This window comes from Drosophila navojoa, chromosome 5, assembly GCF_054131105.1.
Source record: "Drosophila navojoa isolate 15081-1374.11 chromosome 5, UAZ_NAV_1.0, whole genome shotgun sequence".
NCBI lineage: Eukaryota > Metazoa > Arthropoda > Insecta > Diptera > Drosophilidae > Drosophila > Drosophila navojoa.
Genome location: NC_142893.1, coordinates 2,647,902 through 2,670,006, shown reverse-complemented (window position 1 = coordinate 2,670,006; position 22,105 = coordinate 2,647,902). Strand labels below are relative to the sequence as shown.

The 22,105-nt window shown below is 39.0% G+C and overlaps 2 protein-coding genes across 12 annotated transcripts in view; both read right to left on the bottom strand.

The window, feature by feature from the left end:
- Positions 1 to 22,105, bottom strand: part of Trpm (transient receptor potential cation channel, subfamily M) — a 76,772-nt gene that overhangs the window by 39,815 nt on the left and 14,852 nt on the right. For 7 of the 11 annotated variants that reach the window (XM_089262581.1, XM_089262579.1, XM_089262580.1 and 4 more), the window contains 2 exons: positions 8,158 to 8,274; positions 6,866 to 7,171 (listed from right to left, as the gene is read on the bottom strand). In XM_089262581.1, coding sequence (XP_089118707.1) covers positions 6,866 to 6,913 — 48 coding nt within the window. In that variant the 5' untranslated portion in view covers positions 6,914 to 7,171; positions 8,158 to 8,274. Of the gene's footprint in view, positions 1 to 5,362; positions 5,638 to 6,865; positions 7,172 to 8,157; positions 8,275 to 22,105 lie in introns of those variants that run through there. The other 4 variants (XM_089262583.1, XM_089262582.1, XM_018105085.3 and 1 more) reach the window with 2 other exon arrangements.
- On the bottom strand, positions 13,605 to 15,272 carry ND-51L2 (NADH dehydrogenase (ubiquinone) 51 kDa subunit-like 2). Its single transcript, XM_018105099.3, has one exon. It carries the CDS (start codon positions 15,134 to 15,136, stop codon positions 13,670 to 13,672), a length of 1,467 nt encoding a protein of 488 aa, XP_017960588.1. The 5' UTR covers positions 15,137 to 15,272; the 3' UTR covers positions 13,605 to 13,669.

Sequence of the window (22,105 nt, the reverse complement as noted above, 5' to 3'; positions counted from 1 at the left end):
TTTTTTCGATTTTCAACGATATATATATATATATGTACATATATAGGAATTGCTCTATTAGTATTATTATTATTAGTATTGTAATTATTATTATTATGGTTATGATTTGACTTCAGGGGCAACGCATTTTGTCTGTTGACCGATCGACTTACTACCAAGACCACTTTGCCGTTTGACTGAATTTGCGACTTTGACAATTCAAATTAAAATTCAAGTAAAATTAAGTTTTTTATAATTATTTTAAATGATTGACTTTGCAATAAACGCATCTTTAACTTTACTAAAAGCGTGAGCAGATTTTAACAAATTACGTGATTATGATTAAAGCTGGCTAAAAGTTCGGAGCCTAAAAGTATGCTCTGATATATTTTATAGACTTTGTGGACTATTCGGCGCTCTTAAGGAGCATTTAACAGGCATATGACAGCATATACACTGTCTTTAATTTTGCTTTTTTGAATACATACATATGTATATACGACACAAAACTTACTTATGTATACTTAAAACTTGTTAATGCCCAATAGAGCATGGCGAAACTACAGTGAATGGACTGAAAGATACCCTGTATACATAGCATACCGCTCGTATAGATATTATACATATAGAATATATACCATTTCTACTGTTTCTATAGGTTGATAACATAATTAATTTAGTTTATTTAAAAGAAAAATATTATAAAATTATTCTCATACCATCACAATAAATCAGCAATAAAAGTTACGAAAGTCAACAAAAAAGTATTGGAACTAGCTGTTATAAAAAAAAAGAGTTTCAAAACTTTCGTTTTTACTACTCTATTTGCACGCTGCACCTTTTGAATATGCTTACTGGTTTATTGACTGCGGGGTATTTTAAAACTCCAAAAAAGTTGACACTGTGCCAAGCGCAGCTGCAAAAACAAACTGCAAAACATAAACACAGAGACACCTATGCATATATATACATATATAGAGAAGGAAGAGAATATACATATAAAAACTACGTATTCGCTATTTATTTTTCGGTTGTCCAATATGAAACATTCAGTCCCATGACAATTTTTATGATGGGGATATCATCATGAGATCATATACTACTAATTTCAAGTTTACCAATGAATATATATTATTCATTCGCTTCCTTCCTTCCTTCCTTCCTTTCAAAAACTTTTCAGACCACTCACACTTTTCAGACTCCCACGCCCACTGGGACAGCTAACTTTTGTCGCATGTGTGTGGCACATGCAACATGTGTTACTTGCCAGAGCTAAAATTGAGTAGGTGTGCTATGCTTGGCTCAGCTCTTCAAAAAAAAAAAACAAACAATCCCTACCTTCTCCAACTTCCCCCATTCCCGTCAAACAGTTTAGATTTCATTGCTGCAGCTGAAATGCGACTGCGGTTTGTGGCATTGTCTAAGTGCCGCATGCAGTTGCACCAACAGTTGCCACAGCAGCATTTAGCACAGACTGCCACGCCCACACGGCACTAAGTGGAGACTCTACACAAGTATTTCAATTGCCGCCACAGGCACACAAACACACGCACACACACAAAATACATCAACTGGGAATGTGAAGGATCGAGCGCTAGCGACTGCACTATACTCGTTCACAGGCAATGGAGTCTCCGATTTCGTATATATATATAAGGCAGATAAGGATATGAATATTGTCATATGTGGCATAGCTAACATTTACTTTAATTAATTTCATTCATTCATTTTCATTCCACACAACCAATATACCCCTTTAACTACACAAACAGGGCATAAATGACAAACACAGTTAGTTACACATTTCGTGGCGAGGCAACAGAGGAGTTTAGGTAACGCCACGCAACTGCTATCAAAATCGTTGACTGCTGCCACAATCAAACTTGCCATTGCCACCAATTGTGGCAAATAGAAATTGCAGACAACCAGAGCAAATAAATTGGCAACGAATGCAATATTTGTTAATTCAATTCAACGTGAGTTTTAAGCAAATAGAATGTGGCAACAGCTATATCATATTTCACACGCTCAAATATATATTTGGTATATCCATATCATATATTCTGACCACTTATTGTTCATCTACCCTAATTATTTACAGCTATTTCGCTAGAAATGCAATTTTAATAAAATACATTTTACCGTGCAAATGTCTGAATAATAAAATTCAAATTAATTATTCAATAAAAATGATTCATTTAACACCTCAGTAAACACGGAGCCACAAAGGTCACACAATAATTGTTATGGGCGTGTACAATGAAGCTTTGCTCTCTATATCCTGAATGTGTGTATAGAAAGTGTGGCGATTGTCACCTACTATTTAATATAGTATTTCTATATATATTTATTTCTATATTATTTTCAGCAAAAAAACCATTAAATTGAACACAAATCTGGCGCTTTATATTAAAGAAATATTAAACCAAAAATATTGTTAATAATATTACTTTCTTCGATTTATTATAAACTTTATTTATTAGCATACTTCTCTATAGTATAACGAACTATTGAAACAAATTCTAGCTAAATTAGGAAGCTAAGTAATATTTTCTATATTATCATATAAATATTATGTTATACACTATAAAAAAAACTTCTTATGGGTTATTAAGAATTTTTCTGTCTTAATTTTAGGTACAATGAATACGAATAATTGAAATATTAGTTGAAAATCATATAGACAAAATACCCTATATAGTGTTTAATTTCCATAAACAAGTTATCAATTAAAGTTAACTAATTGCTAGTTTAATAAACAAAAAAAAAAACCTAAGTTTAATAAACATATTAAAGGGTATCCCAAGATCCATAAAAGCTTTTCATATTATTAATATTTTATCTAACACACTAAAAACAATTAAGTAAATTAAATCTACAATATTCCGTATTGTTACTTTGCACATTATCCCCAAGATCACAATTAATCTACCCTGACCCAACAACCATCCCAGGGTATCTCATTTTTACATATTTCAATGTTTTATTTATTACCGAATTACAATTCAGTTTTCTTCTTATTTTCACAATTTTCAGAAATGGTCCATATATACCCCACACTCTATTTTTACAGAGTACCTTAACTTTTGCTAAAACGAATATACTCCATACTCCACAACTACAGGGTAACATTTAAAAAATTATTCCGCCACTTAATCTTCTCTACCCATTTTCCACATCCACCTGAATTCGTGGAGCCTTCACATATCAAACAATATACCCCACTCACACAATAGTTCCAGGATATGCTTTTTTCGACATTTTCGCCCGTGGCGAATCATAATGTCAGTATATGTATGTATATATACCACACAATGTGACCAGACTGTCCAGGCATGTGGTCACATTAGCTGCCCCATTTAAAACTCAAGTACAGTATCTTTTTATTATTTCAAAGAAGCGACCAACCCGCACGCCCCGCACCCTACGCACCTATAGCCCCGCCCCTGCCCCAACCCTTGGGCTGCCCATTAAACTAAAAGCTTTGACATTTTATGTGCGCCCGAGGCATAAAAATGAAAAACTTTTGAGTGGGCGCAAAAAAAACAAGTGCACAAAAACAACAGCAACTAAATAATTGAAAAAGAGAGAGAGAGAGAGAGAGAGAGAGAACGAGAGAAATGAAGAAGAAGACAACGAGAGAAAAGTTATAACATTTGAAATTAATTAAGAGCGAAGCAACAGATTTAATCAGTGGAAAATTTGCATCGAGCGCTTGATTTACTTCACAGTTTCGCATTAAATATATGTGTATATAGAGATATATGTATATGTATGTACATATATATTAATTAAACTTTCCAGCCCATATGCATTCAAGCCAATTATGTTTGCTGGCAGTTCAAATTTGTTTCATCTAAAAACTCAATTAGTAACGTGTGGCTGCAGCTTAACACCTACAACTGCAGTTTGCAACATTTCAACTCGGGTCACATAACTATATGCGTGAGTGTGTGTGTGTGCAGCCAATTAAAATCGGTCAAAGCCTTGCGTTAGCCGCAGATACTGCTACACAGGCCAACACAATTCAATAGCCAAATAACTACACCATATTTCCAAGAATTTATATGCACATTCTTCATTTCTACTGTTGCATCGTTCTAAAGTCAACAAGCAGTCGATATATTGGAACTGCTTACAAGCAGTTCAATATTTGCGTACATAAGAGATGCGTCAAGTGGTTCAAAATAAGTTCAATTGACTGTGATCACTGAGCAGCGCAATTCATTTGCGCATGAAGAATAAGTTCTATTGAACTGAACTACTCAAACAGCAAAGTGAACTCTGTGTGCCAGCCAGCTCTAGCGTAAATGTACACAGTTATACGCATACATGCACACATACGCGCACATGATCTCACAAATTACAAAAGTTTCTCTCGAGTTTAAGAGAGCGAAATGAAAGTTTTAGCAAGTGCAATTGGCTTATTAGTGGCTTGCACGAGATAAATTAGGTTCTTGAGTGCCAGAGAGTCTAAAGAGTACCTGTTTGCCACACATATGGCAGAGGCAGGCAACGCAACAACAACAACTGTAACGAACGCAGCATACATATAAATCAGCAGCCAATTTGTCAACAGCAGAAGCGCAGCCTGATTGACAGTTGCCTGGCAACAAGGAAACCAGAGAGCGAGAGCGAGAGAGAGTATGTAAAGGGCGACTGCAGCAACTGCAGCAGCAGCGGAAGGCCCTTTGGCTTTTACATAAATTTCTATTGCGTTTAGCTTGGCTTACTGGCAACATGGCAACAGGGCCAACTCAATAAAAGTTACGCACCAGCATAAACTCCACTTAATATCCACATCACCTCAGGTCGTGCATAACGGTAAACCTCAGCTATTGCCCAGCATCTTGTCTCGCTTGCCCCAGCAGGTTGCACTTGTTGTTCTTGTTGCCATTTCAGCTGCTGTCGTCTGCATCGGAACTCGTTAAAGTGGAAAATTGAAAGTGAAGCTGGCGTCGCTGATGAACTGCAGCAGCAGCTGCAGCAGCAGCAGCAGCAGCAGGAGCAGCAGCAAAGGCTTCCACTGATGGATCACATAGACTGACGGACGACAACCGCATTGAATGCAAGTCAACTTTAAAGCTTTTAACACGCTCTGAGCGTAAATCTACAATTTACCGCTAAAGAGAGCGCAGCCCACACACAAGCAGGGAGAGTAAGTGAGAGCGGAACGGCGAGTGCTGATAGCGCAAGTGGTGGGAGCGCAATAAACAGCTGCTGATTAATGCTCGCAAATCGCTCGCATGGCTCGCACTAATTACGCGTCAATAACAACAACAATGCAGCGAATAGCTTCAAGTCAATAACTTTAGTCTTTTAATTGACAATAAACAATTGCAATCAATGAGAACAGTTTTAGCTTAATAGATTTTCTACTTACAAACGTCCAATTAGTTAAAAAATACATTTTGCAGTTCTTTAATTCACTAAAAGTGCAGCCAAATAATTATTTTCTGATACACTTCACTCAATTCACACATAAACATCAAAGCTCACGAATCGTTTAACAAAACAAAACAAACAAATTGAACGATGCAAACACATGGAGAAGAAGAAGACGCAGAAGAAAAAAAAATAAAGCAAAAAATAATTCACCCGCTTTAAAGAACTTCACTCACATGGCGCCTTCGAAGTCGCGGCGAGCACTGAGTAAACTTTTATTTTTGTTTTGCTTCCCCTCGAAACCGCTCAAACTGTGTTAATTAAAAGCGCAAATAAGCGCACACAGCCCAGAGACACTCACACTCGCACTCACACACACACACACACACATTGGAAATCGAATGACAAGCAATCGAACGAATGACAACAAAAGCAGCAGCAACAACAAGTACACACATAGATAATAACTCAGAGCGAAGAGAGCGGCTGCTCGAATGTGTTTGTTGTTGGCTTTGCCATTTCGCTCAGGCGCGCGAGCTCTCTTTGCGATCGTTTGAGGCGAAAAACCAACTTCATTAAAAACTTTGAAATTGCTTTGGTGCAAGGGACGAGCAAAGTTTTAATGCCCCAACTTAACTGTAATAATAATGTTGATATTAATAGCATTTACTGCATGCAGCTGCTGCACTACAAATGCCGAATCCGAATTGCCGATGGCCCAGTGACGTCACAATTGAGATAAGCTGATAGCCGTTGAGCTATCTTAAGAGAGAAAAAGAGAGAGAGTGAGAGAGTGAGCGCGAGCAGTCACAAATTAAGAGCATACTTTCAGGCTTAACAATTAGCGAACTTTTAATTAATCTCTATATAATTCCAACTCAACTTATTTTTGTTTAAAGCAAGCTACAGAACAATCAGCTAGCATAACTACTTAAAAGAAACTAATAAATCTAACTACGAATATTAGTTAACTACGTTTAATGCTTAATTATTATTATTCATTACGTAGAAAAGTTTTCAAGGCCAGTGCCAAAGAAAGTAGAAAGAGAGCAAATACAAAAAAACTTTGAAAAGTTAAAAAAAAAAAAAGAACCGAAAATAAGAGAAAGGAAATGTTATTTAATTGAAGGCAAAGACAAAGACTAAACATTTCTTTCTCTTAAAACTTAATTTGATTTATTTTATTTTTATTTTTTGCTTTCACAACAAAGCAGTTTGGCAGTCAGTCAATGTGGCAATTAGCAGGGAGAGAAAGTTTTTCTTGGAAACGAACAAATAGGGAAGCCGAAAATGAAGCGAAAATTAATTAAAATTATGCGTTATTTTGGTTAGATAGAGTTGGGAGAGAGAGAGATAGAGAGACAGAGACAGAGTTAGAGAGCGTTCTACTTGGTTAGAAATTGGAAATAGTTTAGGGTTAAATTAGGTTTTGATAGAGCTTCTTTTTTTGTTTTCAATAAAATTTAGTTTTGATTTCAATTTAAGAGAGTTTTGCACTTACCGGTTTCGCTTTGGGCTTCTGCTTGGCCAAACGTTTCGGTTTCAACATAGTCCGCTATGGACGCACAGAGACACACACATACACAGAAGACACAATGAGTTAAAGAGAGCGAAACGGAGCGCGGCCAACCCCACACATACACTCACACACGCACACACGCACACACACACGCTGCGAGTGCTCTCGCTGATTGGCTGATTGATGTGTATGAAGAGCGAAGTTAACGATGTCGATGTCGATGTTGAGCGTAGAACAGTTATCCTCGCAATGCGCTACTTTCGTTTCGAGCTCTGTAGGCTAAGCAGCCTGCTTTTTTTTCGAAGTTGAAAGGAAAAGAGAATATATGTTTATTAATTATTCAGTTTATTTTAAAATATTTTTGGCATGCAGGCGTGCGAAACGTGCTGAAGACTCTAAATTAAGCAAAGCTTGGGAAGCGCTATAATTAATATATGCGAAATATGCAAATGACACTGGCTGAAAGCTTAATTGCTGAGTATTAAATGTAATACAGGTGTATGTATAACAGTTTGTGCAAGAAGATTTCCTCTAATGAGACCTCCAAGTAACGTATGAATTAATGTAGTCACATTTATTTATAATGCAAAAGAGCTCAGCTCTGACTGCTTTGTTTTCTATTAGACTATACTGCGAGTATATAACACTTGTGTATAACACTTTTTAGCAAATTTCAATTAAACTTCTTTACTATTTTACTGTCAAGACTAAATTACATTTTAGTTTTGAGAATTCTCTTCGACGTTTTATAACAAGTGTGTTATACGCTTGTATAACACTATTCAGACACATTTCATTCTACTGATTTTCTTTTAAGATAAGCAGGCTAATCTTCTTAAAACCATGCAGCAACTGATTAAAAGATTCTACAACTGTTATACATTCAATTCCAAGCCAGTGTCATTATGGCATTTCTTTTCCCACTGGCATGCAAGAAAACGTACCTTTACTCAACTCTAATATTAATTGAAAGAGCAAAAAATTGTTTAAAGTGCGATGTAAATAACAAATGAAGCGGACGAAAAAGGACAAACAAAAGTGGAAACAAAAGCACCGACAATCAATTACGAATGTTAAAAATGAAATATGTTTGGACTTGAACCCTGTTAAGGGAGACGTAGGCACACACAGAGAGAGAGAGTGAGAGGGAAGGAGACAGACAGATGGAGAGTGAGCCTAATGCATGTTATGCTAATTGTATTTGCTTAGGCAACTGAACAAACAAGAAAATCTTTTCAAATATGCAAGCAAGTTATACGATTCAGGACGCTTACCTTGACGGGCTTCTTTATGGGAGCTGGACGCGAATACTGATGGTAGACCTGGACATGGTTCGAGGTGAATTTGCTCAACATGTGGGCCTATTTAATGAATACCAAAAATATCAATTGCTGTAAATAGAAAGAGGAGAAACTGTTAAAAGTTGGTTTTAAAGTGCGTGCGACTATTTATAAAGTTTCAAAAGGGTAAAAACTGAAATGACTTTGATGTTCATGCAGTTGATTGGGCAGATGAATTTTGTTGTGTTTGCTTTCGTTTCTCTTTTCTCATTTTGCAATTTTAAATTTCTAACTAACCTCCTATCTCCTGTCTTCAATCTCCTATCTCCCATCTCCCATTTCCAATTTACTATCTTCTATTTTGAATCCCCATTCTACAGTTCTACATTTCTCTACCCTTCTCTCTTTGAGCTACCAATTAGACCTCTCAATTAGGCACAACGCAAATAGAGTTAAGCTCTGAGCTTTTCGTTGCGCAAATGTCACAGTTAAATGTCGCTCATGTTGACGAGTGGAAAACAATACACTTCCAAATCGAGAAGATGTCATCGCTGTCTAAACCCTTGTTGATCCATGATGACGTCATCAAATGTTGGGCAGATTCAACACATGACCATAAGATTCGCTTAACTCTCAGAGTGAGAGAGAGAAGAGAGAGAGAGAGAGAGAGAGAGAGAGAGAGAGAAAATGGGAGAGAGTGTTGGCAGAGAGTGGAAGAGGTCGAGTGTAACATGAACAAGTCCACGACAAGGCCAAGAGCAGACGCTAACGACAACAGTTGACTCGACGCCTTTGAAATTTGAAAATAAAAGAAAATTTTCGTGCGCCGTGACAGCAGTGGAAAAACCTGAAGAAAAGAAAAGAAAAGAAAAGCGAATAAGCAACGCCAAAGCATTTCAACAGCTTAGCCTGAATCAAGCGTCGAACAACACTCGCGCACACAAGGAAGAACTGAGCTGAAGGCCATTAATTGCTAGACTATGAGATGCCCTAGAAAACTGAGATGAAGGCCACAAACAGAATAAACTAGGCACAAATCTTCAGCCTCATTCTGAACCGAAATCCTAGAATGAAAGAACTTGACTATCTATATATAATAAGCCCCATTGGCAATTTATTGTAGGATATTTGTAGGAAAGTTGAAGCAAATGCCAACTTTTCTCACATTAAAGTTGTTGTTGCAGGCGAAGGCTGTTGCTCCTGCTCCTGCTGCTCCTTCTGCCGCTGCTGCTGCTGCTGCTACTGCTGCTCTTGCTGCTGTTAGCGAGCTGGCTTAATTTGTGGAATTCAAGACATTTGCTTTCATTTTGAAGATTATGTGCGCATTATAATCCGCTGGCCATGCACAGAGTCAAGCATAATATGCGTACGAGCCGCCAAGGAAGACAAAACGCATTTTGGCTCAAAATCAATAGCTAAATACAGTGAGCACTGCGTACACGTGATTAGCTTGTGTGCAGTCAGTTAGGCTCAAGAAATTGAGATAAACGCTTCCATTAAATATGATGCAGGGCACAAAAGACATTTTAATACTATGCCGACACGTACGCGACGTTATTTTCGGCCGTAACTAGAGGGAAAACTCTCTCTTCATCTTTTTCCCTTTTTATGCAAGATGTTTTTTTTTTTTCTTTTACGTTTTGTTGTTGCTGTTGTTGTTGTGTTGCCTTGCTCTACTCTAATGATTGCTCAAAGTTCTAATTTGACTTTAATAAGCAATTGGGTGCCCGACGATGTGAAAGAGAGACCCAGCCCAAGGACCAGCTACAGCCTCAGCTCCAGCCCCAGCTAAATATGCTCAGCGCTTGCTTTTGGGGCCACACAATTTGGGTAAATGACAAGATTAGTGAGTGCGCGAGCGCTGCCCTGCAAAGTAGGCTACGGTTTTTCTTCTTCTTCTCGTTTATGTATGTTAAGCAGGTGAAACAGGTACATTACGAAGAGTTAGTAAAGGGAGTTTGGAGTTTGGAGTTGAAGCTGGAGATATATGTGATGTGAGGGAGGTCTGAAAAAAGGAGACAGAGTGAGATGCGAAAAGATAGAGATAGGGATAGGGAGAGAGCGAGCGTGAGAGTGAGAGAGTGAGAGAAAGAGAGTGACAGAAAGAGAGAGAGGGAGAAAGAGACAGAGAGATAAGTAGAGAGAAATAAGTCAAATACCGTCATGGTGAAGAGAGTGAAAGAAAGAGAGAGAGAGAGAGAGAGAGAGATAGAGAGAGAGAGAGAGAGAAACAGACAGAGAGAGACAAACAGAAAGAGAGAGAGAAACAGACAGAGAGAGAGAGAGAGAGAGATAGAAACAGACACATACACAAAGAAAGAAAGTGATAGATATAGGCAATATTTCCTTTTGGATATTTGATTGCATTCAACTAAAATATTTAGTTTCATTTCAAATAGAAAGAGAGAGAGAGAGAAACAAAGAGAGCGATAACTATGGGTTCCTCATCGTTATGTTGATAAATTACTCTTTTGAATAGGAAGAGACTGTGCGAGCAAGTGGCTGGCATTTGTGGCCTGTTATGCTTTCAAATTATTTTAATTATTATTCCAACAAACTCGCTAACAACTACTCAAAGACCGCGCGCCAAGTGTGACCACAGACCGCAATGAATGGGAACCACAAGAGTCACTGCGCAGTCTATACGGTATACATGATGGCAAGAGCTGTTATATATATAGCTATACTATTATTCAAATTTGCTTTAATGGCGCCAGTTCAAAGCGTCATATCATTCGAGCTGCTGGCTCAAATACCGCATCAAAGCAACAAAAGTGCCATCAGCGAACCGTGCAATGCCGCACCACTCGAAGGTAACTGAAAAAAAAACACACGCACACACACACACACTCAAACAAAATGAATAGAGAAGAGACAGAAAGAGAGTAAGAAACTAGTGGAGAAAACTTGAGAATTTCCAGTGGTTTTCATCGGTAATTTGCAATGCAATGTCGCACTAGACGCCCGCCGTTGAGTAGTTGACGTAATCACTCAAGTAAGGCACGGCCAGGTAGGTGTGAGATATATAAACGAGGGTTTATGCATGGGTACACTGAGCGAAAGGCCCTCGAAAAAAGTCTATAATTAATTATAAACGTTGTATGTGCAGTTATTCAAATATTGATAAAAACAAAGGCTCAACTTAAACTAATGAATAAATAAGAAGTTAAAAATACAAAAATACACTCAGAGAAACCAGTAAACAGTCAAGTTTGTTAGTCACTCATGCTAGCAAATTTGAATATTTTTGTGTGGAATAATGTACTGAATAAATTAATAAACAAGTACCCAAGTATATTTGACAAAATGCACTGAGAGAATCGGGAAAAATCGAGTCTAAATCTTAAGAATCTTTAATATATAATTACAAAAAAAAAAAAAACTCTTTAGATAAATATACCTAAAATATAACAGGATGTTAACCTGTAAATATTTTATAAAAAATATATTGTATTTTTTTTATATATATGTAAAAAGAAACCTATTAAAACTCATACGATAGATTTATTTGTAACAGAAATATTTAATTACTGAATAAAAGCTAAAACACCTAGAGGAACTCCGCTCTTTCAAAGTCCCGAATAGGTTTCACAGTAGCTCAAGGCTTTTTCTACCAGTGTATGGTCTCTCTCCACATAGCAGTCAAAGGTCTTCAGTTGTATTTACGTCACGTTCATTTTTAACAGATTTCAACTCACATAAATGACGGCAGGCAGACAGCGGCGAGGACTGAAGCAGCACAGCTAGCCAGAGGACAAGGGGACAAGAGGACAGGAGAACAGCGTGGAGGATGGATCTGAGCGATGCGAGCGTCAACAACAGTCAAGTGCGCCTTCAGCTGTTGGAATGAATGAATTCCTAATTGAGATAAGACTCAACTCAGCAACTGGTACAAATGAAAAATGAGCCACAGCCACAACAAATCACGCACAACAAACACCCACACACACATATATACACACACATGGTCAGCCACAATGTAGTTTTATCAGGATTTGGGCAAAAAATCGCTTAGCAGCAAATTAGTGGAGGGTAAAGAGGGGAGAAGGATTTGCACTCCTGCTTGAACGTACGGCTTGTGTATGGCTGCCGAAACTAGATTATTGGCAATAGGAAACTGGCTAAAAGGGATACAGCTGACCCACAAAGCAACATTACATGACATTCACACACACACACACACACACACACACATATGTGTTCTCTGCTCTATTGGTGCAATCATTCAAGCGCAGACAAATGCTTTGGTGTTTGTTTGTGTCAACAAAGTGTCCTTTGCAATTTCCACACTCGTGCTTTTACTTGAATTTCTCACTCTAACCCACTCGCTCTCCTCTCTCTCTCTCCCTTTCTCTTTCTGTGGCCCCGCTTGCTCTTCAATATCCTGCACCGGAAGTGCGCTAAAAGCGGAGGCCATGCACGTGTGGATGTGCACTAAAAACTATTGATTCTAGTGCATGGAGTATACTAATGCACATATGTACAGACTGTGATTAAGTTTCCTTGCAGCCCAGCACTTGGTGGGCCAAAAGTTATTGGCTAAAGTTCGTGAACTGATTGTTATCGAAAAGTTTACATATCGATAGATGGCACCAGGCAAGTTTTTATTTGTAGTTGTAATGAAAAATTAAACTAGATTATTGTCACTTTACTGTAGTACAGTATATTGGTCTGCATGTTAGCTAAAAACTATCGATTGTATCAACAATTCGATCTGCAAATAAGTTTGTGTAGAGTTCAAGTATTTTATGGGCGAAATCTACTTCCATTAATACAGAGCAGAAGCATGAAAAGGAAACGATTATTACTATCGATATGCATAAGTAGCTGAGATATATCTTATGTAATATTATCGATAGTTTATACGTTTCGACTAATGCAAATCAGAGCAAGTCAGAGCTTAGCATAAGTTTGAGATTCTCATTCTCTCTCAATTACTTGACTTTTAAACCTATACCATTTTATCGATAAATGTATCATTAGTATTATCGATTTATCTTTTTCATTATCTCCTATCAAACAAATGACTCTCAGTCTCTGTTGATTATATTCATAACATTTTTAAACGGGGACAACTGAAAGCCTCAGGAAATCTAGAGTATTTGAAGAGCCGGATATCTTGAAATCAAGCAGACTTCAGTTTCCGCCACATGTTTGGCTATAATCCAAGGCAGAGTGCACGTTCCCGGTTAACGACAACGACATTCATCAATTCCGCAACACGTTGTAGAGCTGTTGTAAGTAAACGAGAGGCGGCGACCAACAGGATGAGGATGAGGGAAAGGCAGAGGAGCGGATGGCACCGGCAGACCATTTAGAATTCAAGCTGGCCATTGAGCGATTGAACGACATCCGGTCGGACACATGTGAGCTTGGGTGGGCGGAGGTGAGATGCTGGCATTCAAATGCGCCAGGAAGCTCAAAATATAAAATGCGACAGGTGGGCACACTCAATCGATAAGCAATTGAAAAGCAATTTATTGGACAAACAGACAAAGCTCCTCTATCAATTGGCATACTGAAGAATGCGCGCCTCGATGAGCGGCCTAAAGTGCTGAATCAAGCTGCCAGCCAGGTTCGCTTGACTGTCGCACAGACCGCAAATCGTTGAGTTTTCCATTTTCTTGCGGATGATGTCGACGAATTCGATCATCTGCGGCACAGCCTCGCCCTTGACAAAGCTGCTAAAGAGCTCCGGCAGCCAAATGGCACCGTCTCGACAGGGCGTACACTGCTTGCAGGTCTGCTCCATGAAGAACTCGATGCTGTGCTGCATGACCAGCAGCGGATCGCAGTCCTTGCTAATGACTATGATGGCAGCGGTGCCCAGCTCGCTGCCAGCCGCCGCCAAGTGGTCAAAGTCCATGAGCACGCGGCCGGCACAGGCCGCGCCCACCAGCGGTGCGGACAGCCCGCCCGGCCACACGGCCAACAAGTTGTCCCAGCCGCCACAGACGCCGCCCGCATGCCGCTCGATGATGTTTCGCAGCGGCATCGACATCTCCTCCTCCACGGTGCAGGGATTGACCACATGCCCGCTGATGCAGAAGAGCTTGGTGCCAAAGTTCCTATCACTGCCCAAGCTGGTGAACCAGACAGCGCCCCTTCGCAGTATGGTGGGCAGGACAGCCAAGGTCTCGGTGTTGACCACCACGCAGGGATGATCGAAGTAGCCCTGCTCGTGCAAGAAGGGCGGACGTCGGCGTGGACGCGCCAGCTTGCCCATCAGACAATTCACCAGCGCCGTCTCCTCCCCGGTTAGGTAGCGATCACCTCGCTGCACTGTGATGTCCAACTTGACGCCCGTTTCGCAGGAGTTGCAGCCGATCAGGCCACAGCGGTAGGCTTCGGCCAGGGCGAACTGCAGATTGCAGGCCTCGTTGTAGAACCGGTTCCGCACATAGACAATGCACCGCTCGCAGCCCATGGCACAGCCGGCCAGCAGGCAGCCCTCGATGAGTTTGTGGGGCTCGTGGCGCAGGATCTCGCGATCCTTGCACGTGCCCGGCTCACCCTCGGCACAGTTGACGATCAGCACCTTGCCCTTGGCTTGCACCTGCCGCAAGTACTCCCACTTGTGCCCCGCATAGTAGCCGCTGCCGCCGCGACCGCGCAGCCCGCTTCGCTTCACCTCGCCCATGATCCACTCGGGGCCCATATTGATCAGATCTGCTGTTCGATGCCAATCCCCGCGCTTGCGGGCGCCCTCCAGCCGCCAGTCGTGCCGCCCGTAGAGATTCTGAAAGATCCGATCACAGTCGCCAAGCGGTCCGAATACCGACTTCGTGCTGCTCAGCATCCCCTCGGGTATTTTGCTCTCTTCCGCCGTTGACGCTGTTGGCTTTGCATTTCCCTTTGGCTGATCCTTGGGAGCTTGCGCAGCCCTTAACTGGCTCAAATCTCTCCAACTCGCCAGCGCTTGGCAGTGCCTCAGCAGAAGCAGAGCTTTCTGTGATAGCATTTTCGCCAGCATTCTTCTAATTTGCCACAAAATTATAATTTTATAAATATATAAAAGTATTATAATATAAATATATATTCCACTGTGTTTGTGTTGTGTTTAAATTCGTATTACAAACTGAAAATTCATTCCAGAACTGTCAAGGGAGTGACATAACTGTATATTATCAATATTTAGAAAAAATATAAATATATATATTTTTTTCCTATATATGAAATTTGTTTTTAACCATGTTTCTTACTATCTTTATTAGGAATCTCATCTAGTTTTATTATTAATAATGTCATTTTTATAGATTTTCAACATTTTTTAATCCTTGATTATTTTCCATCTGTTGTTGATTAATAAATTCATTATGAAATACATCATCTAGCAAATTTTTTAAGTATTTTATTCAATTTTTAGCAGCAGTTCCCATATTTATACATAAATTTATATCTGCTTCATTCAGAGCGTAAATAGCTCCCTTTGATTGATATTTGATAACTCAATCAATTCCATTGGCATTCTGATTGAAAAATTTTAATTGACCGCTCACATATATTTACATGTGAGTTTTTTTGCAGCTTACGCACATTCAAATACCCTTCAAGTACATACCCTACATACGAGCATGTGCTTCCATTCACTTATTGTAATTGGGTTTTGCCCTTGTGCGGCTTATCCCAAAGCATAATTCCCAAAAATAATCTTCTATTTTTTTCTCTTTTTTTTCGGGTACATCCAAAAAGGGAATATACATATGTATATATATGCATATGTACTATATGTATAAGAGAGAAGTGCGCATAAAGCAGACAAGAGGACAAATTGAAGCTGATGCCATCTAATGCTCGACAAATGCTGCCCGAGCACCAAAACTTTGCACACACACAGACGCCCATTTGATTGTTATCCAGCTGCGTGTGTGTGTACACGCATACGTATACGTAATTTTTATCTGAATCGACATTTGGTGCCAGTGCAAAGGGGCGTTTGGCCATGCCCAGCCATTTACTCGAGCAGCAACAGCAACAACAACAGCTACAACAACAAGCAGACGAGCTCATTTAATTTATGCGGCCATGCGGCAGAGACATTCCGTCTTTAATAAGCAACAAAAGGCATCTTCGGCAGAGCAAGTGCAACGTAACGCGAGGCAGAGCAGAGCAGAGCCAGAGTAAGAACAAGAAGCGAACAAACAGAATGAAGTATTCTGTGTCGCGTGTCAGTGACAGGTGCAGGTGAGACGCACAGCCAAAGGCTCACAGAACTCGGATAACTCTGCGAACTGGGATGTAAATGCCAAGGTAGCAGCCAGCAGTCGGCTGCTACCAGAGGTAACAGGTGCAAATGACGGCGCACAGTTGCGCAAACTCAAGTGTGCTCAATTAGTGTCCTGCATTGTTGTTGTCGCATTTGTCAGTTATCTCACCTGCCCAACCATTTAGCATTTAGCATTTAGCATGGCCCGACCAAGCACACTCGCCTAGCCGGTGAAAAGGGTATGCTGAATGTGGAATGCGCAATGTCTAACATGATTTATAGCTTGTTGAATGCGGCAAGTTCTGCGACTCAATGACAAATTGTTTTGAATAGAGATTAGGTGGTTTAACTTGATGAGTTATCTAATTATGCTCGATACATTTTACAGTATGCGCTGAATTCTACTAGGCATACCCTATAATACTCATACCCCATAGTCAATTTGACTAGATTTTCATTCACCTGTCTGTGAGAAAGACTCTATATCCTATACTCTGCACACTCTCTCTCCCTCTTTATATACCTTTGGAACTGCCTGATCTACATGCTCTCTATACTCATTCATATATATATACTTTCTACACTCTATGTATTGCCTATACTTTAAAATCTATAAACTCTATATACTCTATATATAAATGCTGTATTCGGTGCGATCTATCCAATACTCTATAAACTATTGCTTTTATATATACTTATATATACTATATATACTCAATAATGTATATTATACTCATACATCCGATACTCTGTATACCCCATACTGTATATATTCTATTATCCAGATATCTATCTATAATATACACTATAGTCCATATGCCATCAATACTCCTTACTTCTACTTTGGATACCCTCTTTATTATAAGATAACTTCAATTTTAGTTAATGCTATGGTAACACAAGTCTCTCATCAATTTTTAAAGGATATTTCGCCGGACATAACTTTTCTACTCAAAGTTCAAAGGACTTGAGCTCTTAGTTATAATTACACTTACCCCCTGGAGCTGTGGTTTAGTTGACAAAATGTTTCAGCGAACTCTTGAGTTTATCACGAATTTGAAGGGGATATGACTCAGTACAGAATTTAAGGTTGTTATTGAATTTGTCTTAATGCAGGATATACTTATTGTAAATCTAATACTATAAGTATATATCTAAATGTATCTTTTAATCTCATACAATTCATACAATTTTCCCGTTCTATCCCACATTTTAGTTATAAATATATATTAGTATAGTAATCAATCTGTATATACAGTTTATCATTGGTGGTACTCCCCCACACACTTCACTATCTATCCATTGTTCTACCCTTTAACCAATATAAATATACACATAAATTCCTTTCCTACGCACAATTCCAAGAGTTTACTTAACACCCCCGTCGAATATTACAAGTTGGCATTAGTAAGCATTAGGGGCATTCCACAACTTGGTTTATTTTTAGCTAATTCAACTAAAGGGCCACGACAAGTGTTTCACTGTCAAGGCGACCAATTTACTGTGCCAGCATTTTTTATGGCCAATTTATGGGGCAGGCACACAAACACACAGTCACCTAAACATACACACACATACACACACGTATAAAATAAACTGTTGTGTGCCAAGCAGACGGTGTGAAAATATATACAATTTGCTGTTTGCGGATTTGTCTCTGGCGCGGATTGCATGTGCATATAAATATCGTTGTGTATATGTGTGTACATATATTTATGTGTGTGTGAGAGAGAGAGTGTTGCTCTAGCTTGACTGCCCTATTGGTTAGTTGCCCCACTTCATTCTGCATTACTTTATGAGCCATTGGCTCTCGCTTGTTTTGGCTTTTGCTGATTTCTTTCTTATTATTATTATTTTATGGTCATTTTGTGGTGTTTTATAACACTGTTTTTCTCGTTTACTTTTTCGGCTTCCCTTCACTCTCCTGCCTTTTGGCTATGGCACAGCTGTTATTACTGAACGTGCAGCTGGCATAAAAAATCGCATTGCATACTTTTCGTGCGCACTGTGACCGGGAGAGCAACAATAACAACAACAACAACAACAAGAGCAATGTAATGCACGGAGATTAAGTCTAATGGAGTGGCCTGTGCAATAAGCACTAAAAAGGTGGCTTAATCTCAATCATATATAAAAGGGCAAGCGCCAACTACCCCCAAACACACACACACGAACGTAAAAAACTAGCATAAAGTCAGCAAATACACTGTGCACTGAGAGAAACAAATGACAGCAGTGAGAGATGATTGTAACTAAAAGGAAGTGAATGGAATTAAATTTATGAAGAATACAAACTTGAGCTCTATATCTATAAATGCAGCTTAAGATAGAATATGCCTGGAGAGTGTACGTCTAAAGTATTTCTATGATTTTCTAGGTAATATTTTTTAATAAAATAAAAAGCTTTCCATTTTAATATAGAATACATATTTTAAATATTTTTCATAATTAAATATTGTATATTAATGGTCATATTATTAATATTACATTTCTTTCAGTTCAATTTCTATTAAAATTATTATATTTATCCACACATTTTGCTCAGTGTATACAATATTTGCGAGTGCTTTGCATGCGTTTGCATTGCTTAATGTAAGATAGTATAGAGCGTGTAGCTGAACTGTTGACAGCTATTTTTGTGAGCCATGTTCATTTAATACCCTATAAACACAGACAACGGCTGACTGAGTTTTGTTGCCATATAGAAATGCCATATACGTAGACTTACTATATATATATATTCTATTGAAAGAACCAAAGATGACCTAAATAGATATGGGCGCATGCTATAAAGCTCTATATATAGTCTTTTTGCCGTAGTAGCTCATTATCTAGCTAATGCTTGTTTTTTAATCAACGGCATATAGAAATATTTATAGTATATATGTATATCCGGTATTAGCCAAACGTGCTCCACTCCATCTTTTCGTATAGCTGTCGATACAAATCTCTATTAGCTTATACGACATTTCCATTATATTTGCGCACACACGCTCTTTCTGTGTACACCGGAGGCACGCTAATGCTTATTATTAGACCGGGCATAATGTCCAGCGCAATTAGTCGTTATCTTGAACAGAGCCAAGTTCAGCTAAAAGCTAATGCCACAGCAAATGCTTAGCACAAATTCAAATGCAGTTTTCCAAAGAAGAGCCGAACAGACGAGCACAATAGACTGCAATGTGAGGCTGCTCAGCTGCTGTAGTAAATGAGATTTTAAATGGATTGTAATGCGCAAATATCCTTGAAATACGACGCATAATTGTTGCCTACTTTGCCAACAATGGGTGTCCCCATACATACATACATATACGGCTGAGAAGGACATGAATGAGCGAACTAAGTGTCTTGACTTGACTGCATTTACGACACTTGACTTGCGTGCGAGAATCATTGAGTGTGTGTGTGCATGTGTGTCTTTGTCTCAGTATGTGTGTGTGTGTGTGTGGAAGACTCCTTCAGTGTCAGCTGGCAGTACGCGTTGCTAAACAGCAATCAATTGACGCCTGCAAAGAGCAGCGACTCAAGGACTTTGCTTCTAAATAAGCTAATTTATATGCACACATGGCGCGCACACACACTTGGAGACCGACACTCACACACACAAACACTCAGACACTCACATACACACACACATGCATAGCAACAATTTAGTTGCCAACAGCAACGCGCGCTCTTTTCTTCACATTCACAGCAGCTGCATTTTAATGCTATTAGTCTCCTACAGCCGCCCCCATGCCACGCCTCCAACTGACCAGCAGCTCGACCGCAACCGCAAAGTGTCGCCCGCGTTGCCAACCTAATGCAAACTGTTGCATTGTTTGACTCATTTATTAAAAGTGCCGATAATGTAAAGACTTCCTTCTGTTTGCCCAGCTCAAACAGAGGCAATGAACGACTGAGAGATGCCCTGTGTTAAGCTGAAATATAGAGGAAGTTTTGAACTGAGAGAAACTCTGTGAAGAGCTAATGTGATTTGCATTGATATTGGTGATCTGTACCAAAAATTGAGTAGAAAATATAATATTTTAGATTAGGAATTATATTATAAGTGGGGTATATATATATATATATATATCTCAGCAATGGCAAATATTTGATTTATTAAGCAGCTAAGTAATTAAGTACTCAATCATTACTAATGTTAAGCAAACTAATATACCCCATTTTCGCCATTCGTCAGAGGGTATATGTTGCTTAGCCTTCATATCTCCATACATAAGCTTATACATGAATTTTATTCTTATTTTTTATTTTATTTATTTTTTTTTTTTTATTTCGTACATGTATATTAGTGTCTCTTGAGCTCATATACTCGCTCACTAGCTCCACAGGGTATTTATGAAAATGTGTTCAAAGCAGTTTCTGTCGCTCCCGGCGAATGCGTAACAAATTTTTCGTAGCATGCTTTCGCGCGCGCGCTACGCGAATAAAGGGCCAGCAACAAGCAGTTAAACTACAACAACAACAACAACAACATTAGCAGCAGCAACAACAACAACAAGTGGCTGTTAAGCAAGTAGAGAAAGAATCAGAGAGCAAAACAATTTTTACATTTTTTCCTTTTCTTTTTATTTTTTTATTTTTTTTTTTTTTTTTTGTATTTTTCGTAAATCTCAGTGGAGTGTGGAACTGGAAGAGCGAAAACTGAAAGCCCGCAGGTGAAAGGCGTTAAATTCACATTCACGCAAAGTCGCACACAGCTAAGTGGATATGTGTGTGTGTACATACATATATACATATATACATATACATATGTATGTATGGGTATGTATAATATGCAAGCTGCGGCTGGCAAGCCATAAACAAAACTAAAAGTATTTATAACATGCAAACACGCGGCGCATTGGGTCGACAGGAGCTGCCCGCTGGCCAAGTCAGGGTCATATACACATACACATACATATATCTGTGTATGTGTATAAACATAGCTGTACATGTGTTTGTGTGTGACGCAACGCGCACATTAAAAGTCATGCAAGTTAATCACGTGGCATAAAAAGTCACGCATATGATGTGGCTGACCCCTAAGGCAGCTGCAGCTGCCCACAGAGACACACACACACACACACACAGGGGCATCTATTTGCATATACTCACACACCTACAGCCAGTCACTCACACACACACTGACACATATCTCGCTCAAAACATGCGAATAAAAATTGTGTAATAAAGCACACGAAATTTGCAGCTCAGGCAAAAAACTAGGGGGAAAATACAATAAAAAATCCTTGCCCAAAATACAATGAAAAAAAAAAACAGCTATAGAGCCCGAAATTGAGGTTTCCAACTTTTGAAGGTTGCCAAACACATCAACAGCAAGAAACTACAAACAAGAAATAGAACACACAAATCGCCAGAGCAGCAAGTTCAACTAACTTAAATGATATGCAGCTGATATTAAACAGTGGGGCAAAAGTGATTTGCCAGCCACCAAAGTAAAGTGAGGTACAGTAGAGAGAGCAGACTTTAAAGGACTGCACTTTTATTAATATATTTCAATCAAATCGAAATCGTGAAAATAAATATGCTATGCCAAATTTTTGTTAATAAATTCAATAAGAGTTTTTGGCAGCTGGAGAAAACTGAGAGGATTATATTCTCTAGAAGGAGCAGGAGCATCAAATGAACATGATATATTATCGAGTAGCATAGCATAAAGATTAAAAAGCTTTCTACTTATATACGCTCTTATCCGCCATCTCACTCGCTAACTCAAGCTGAGCAAAACAA

Bases quoted from the DNA above. Each gene is read 5' to 3' on its own strand.
- ND-51L2 (XM_018105099.3), bottom strand. From the start codon at position 15,136: ATGCTGGCGAAAATGCTATCACAGAAAGCTCTGCTTCTGCTGAGGCAC.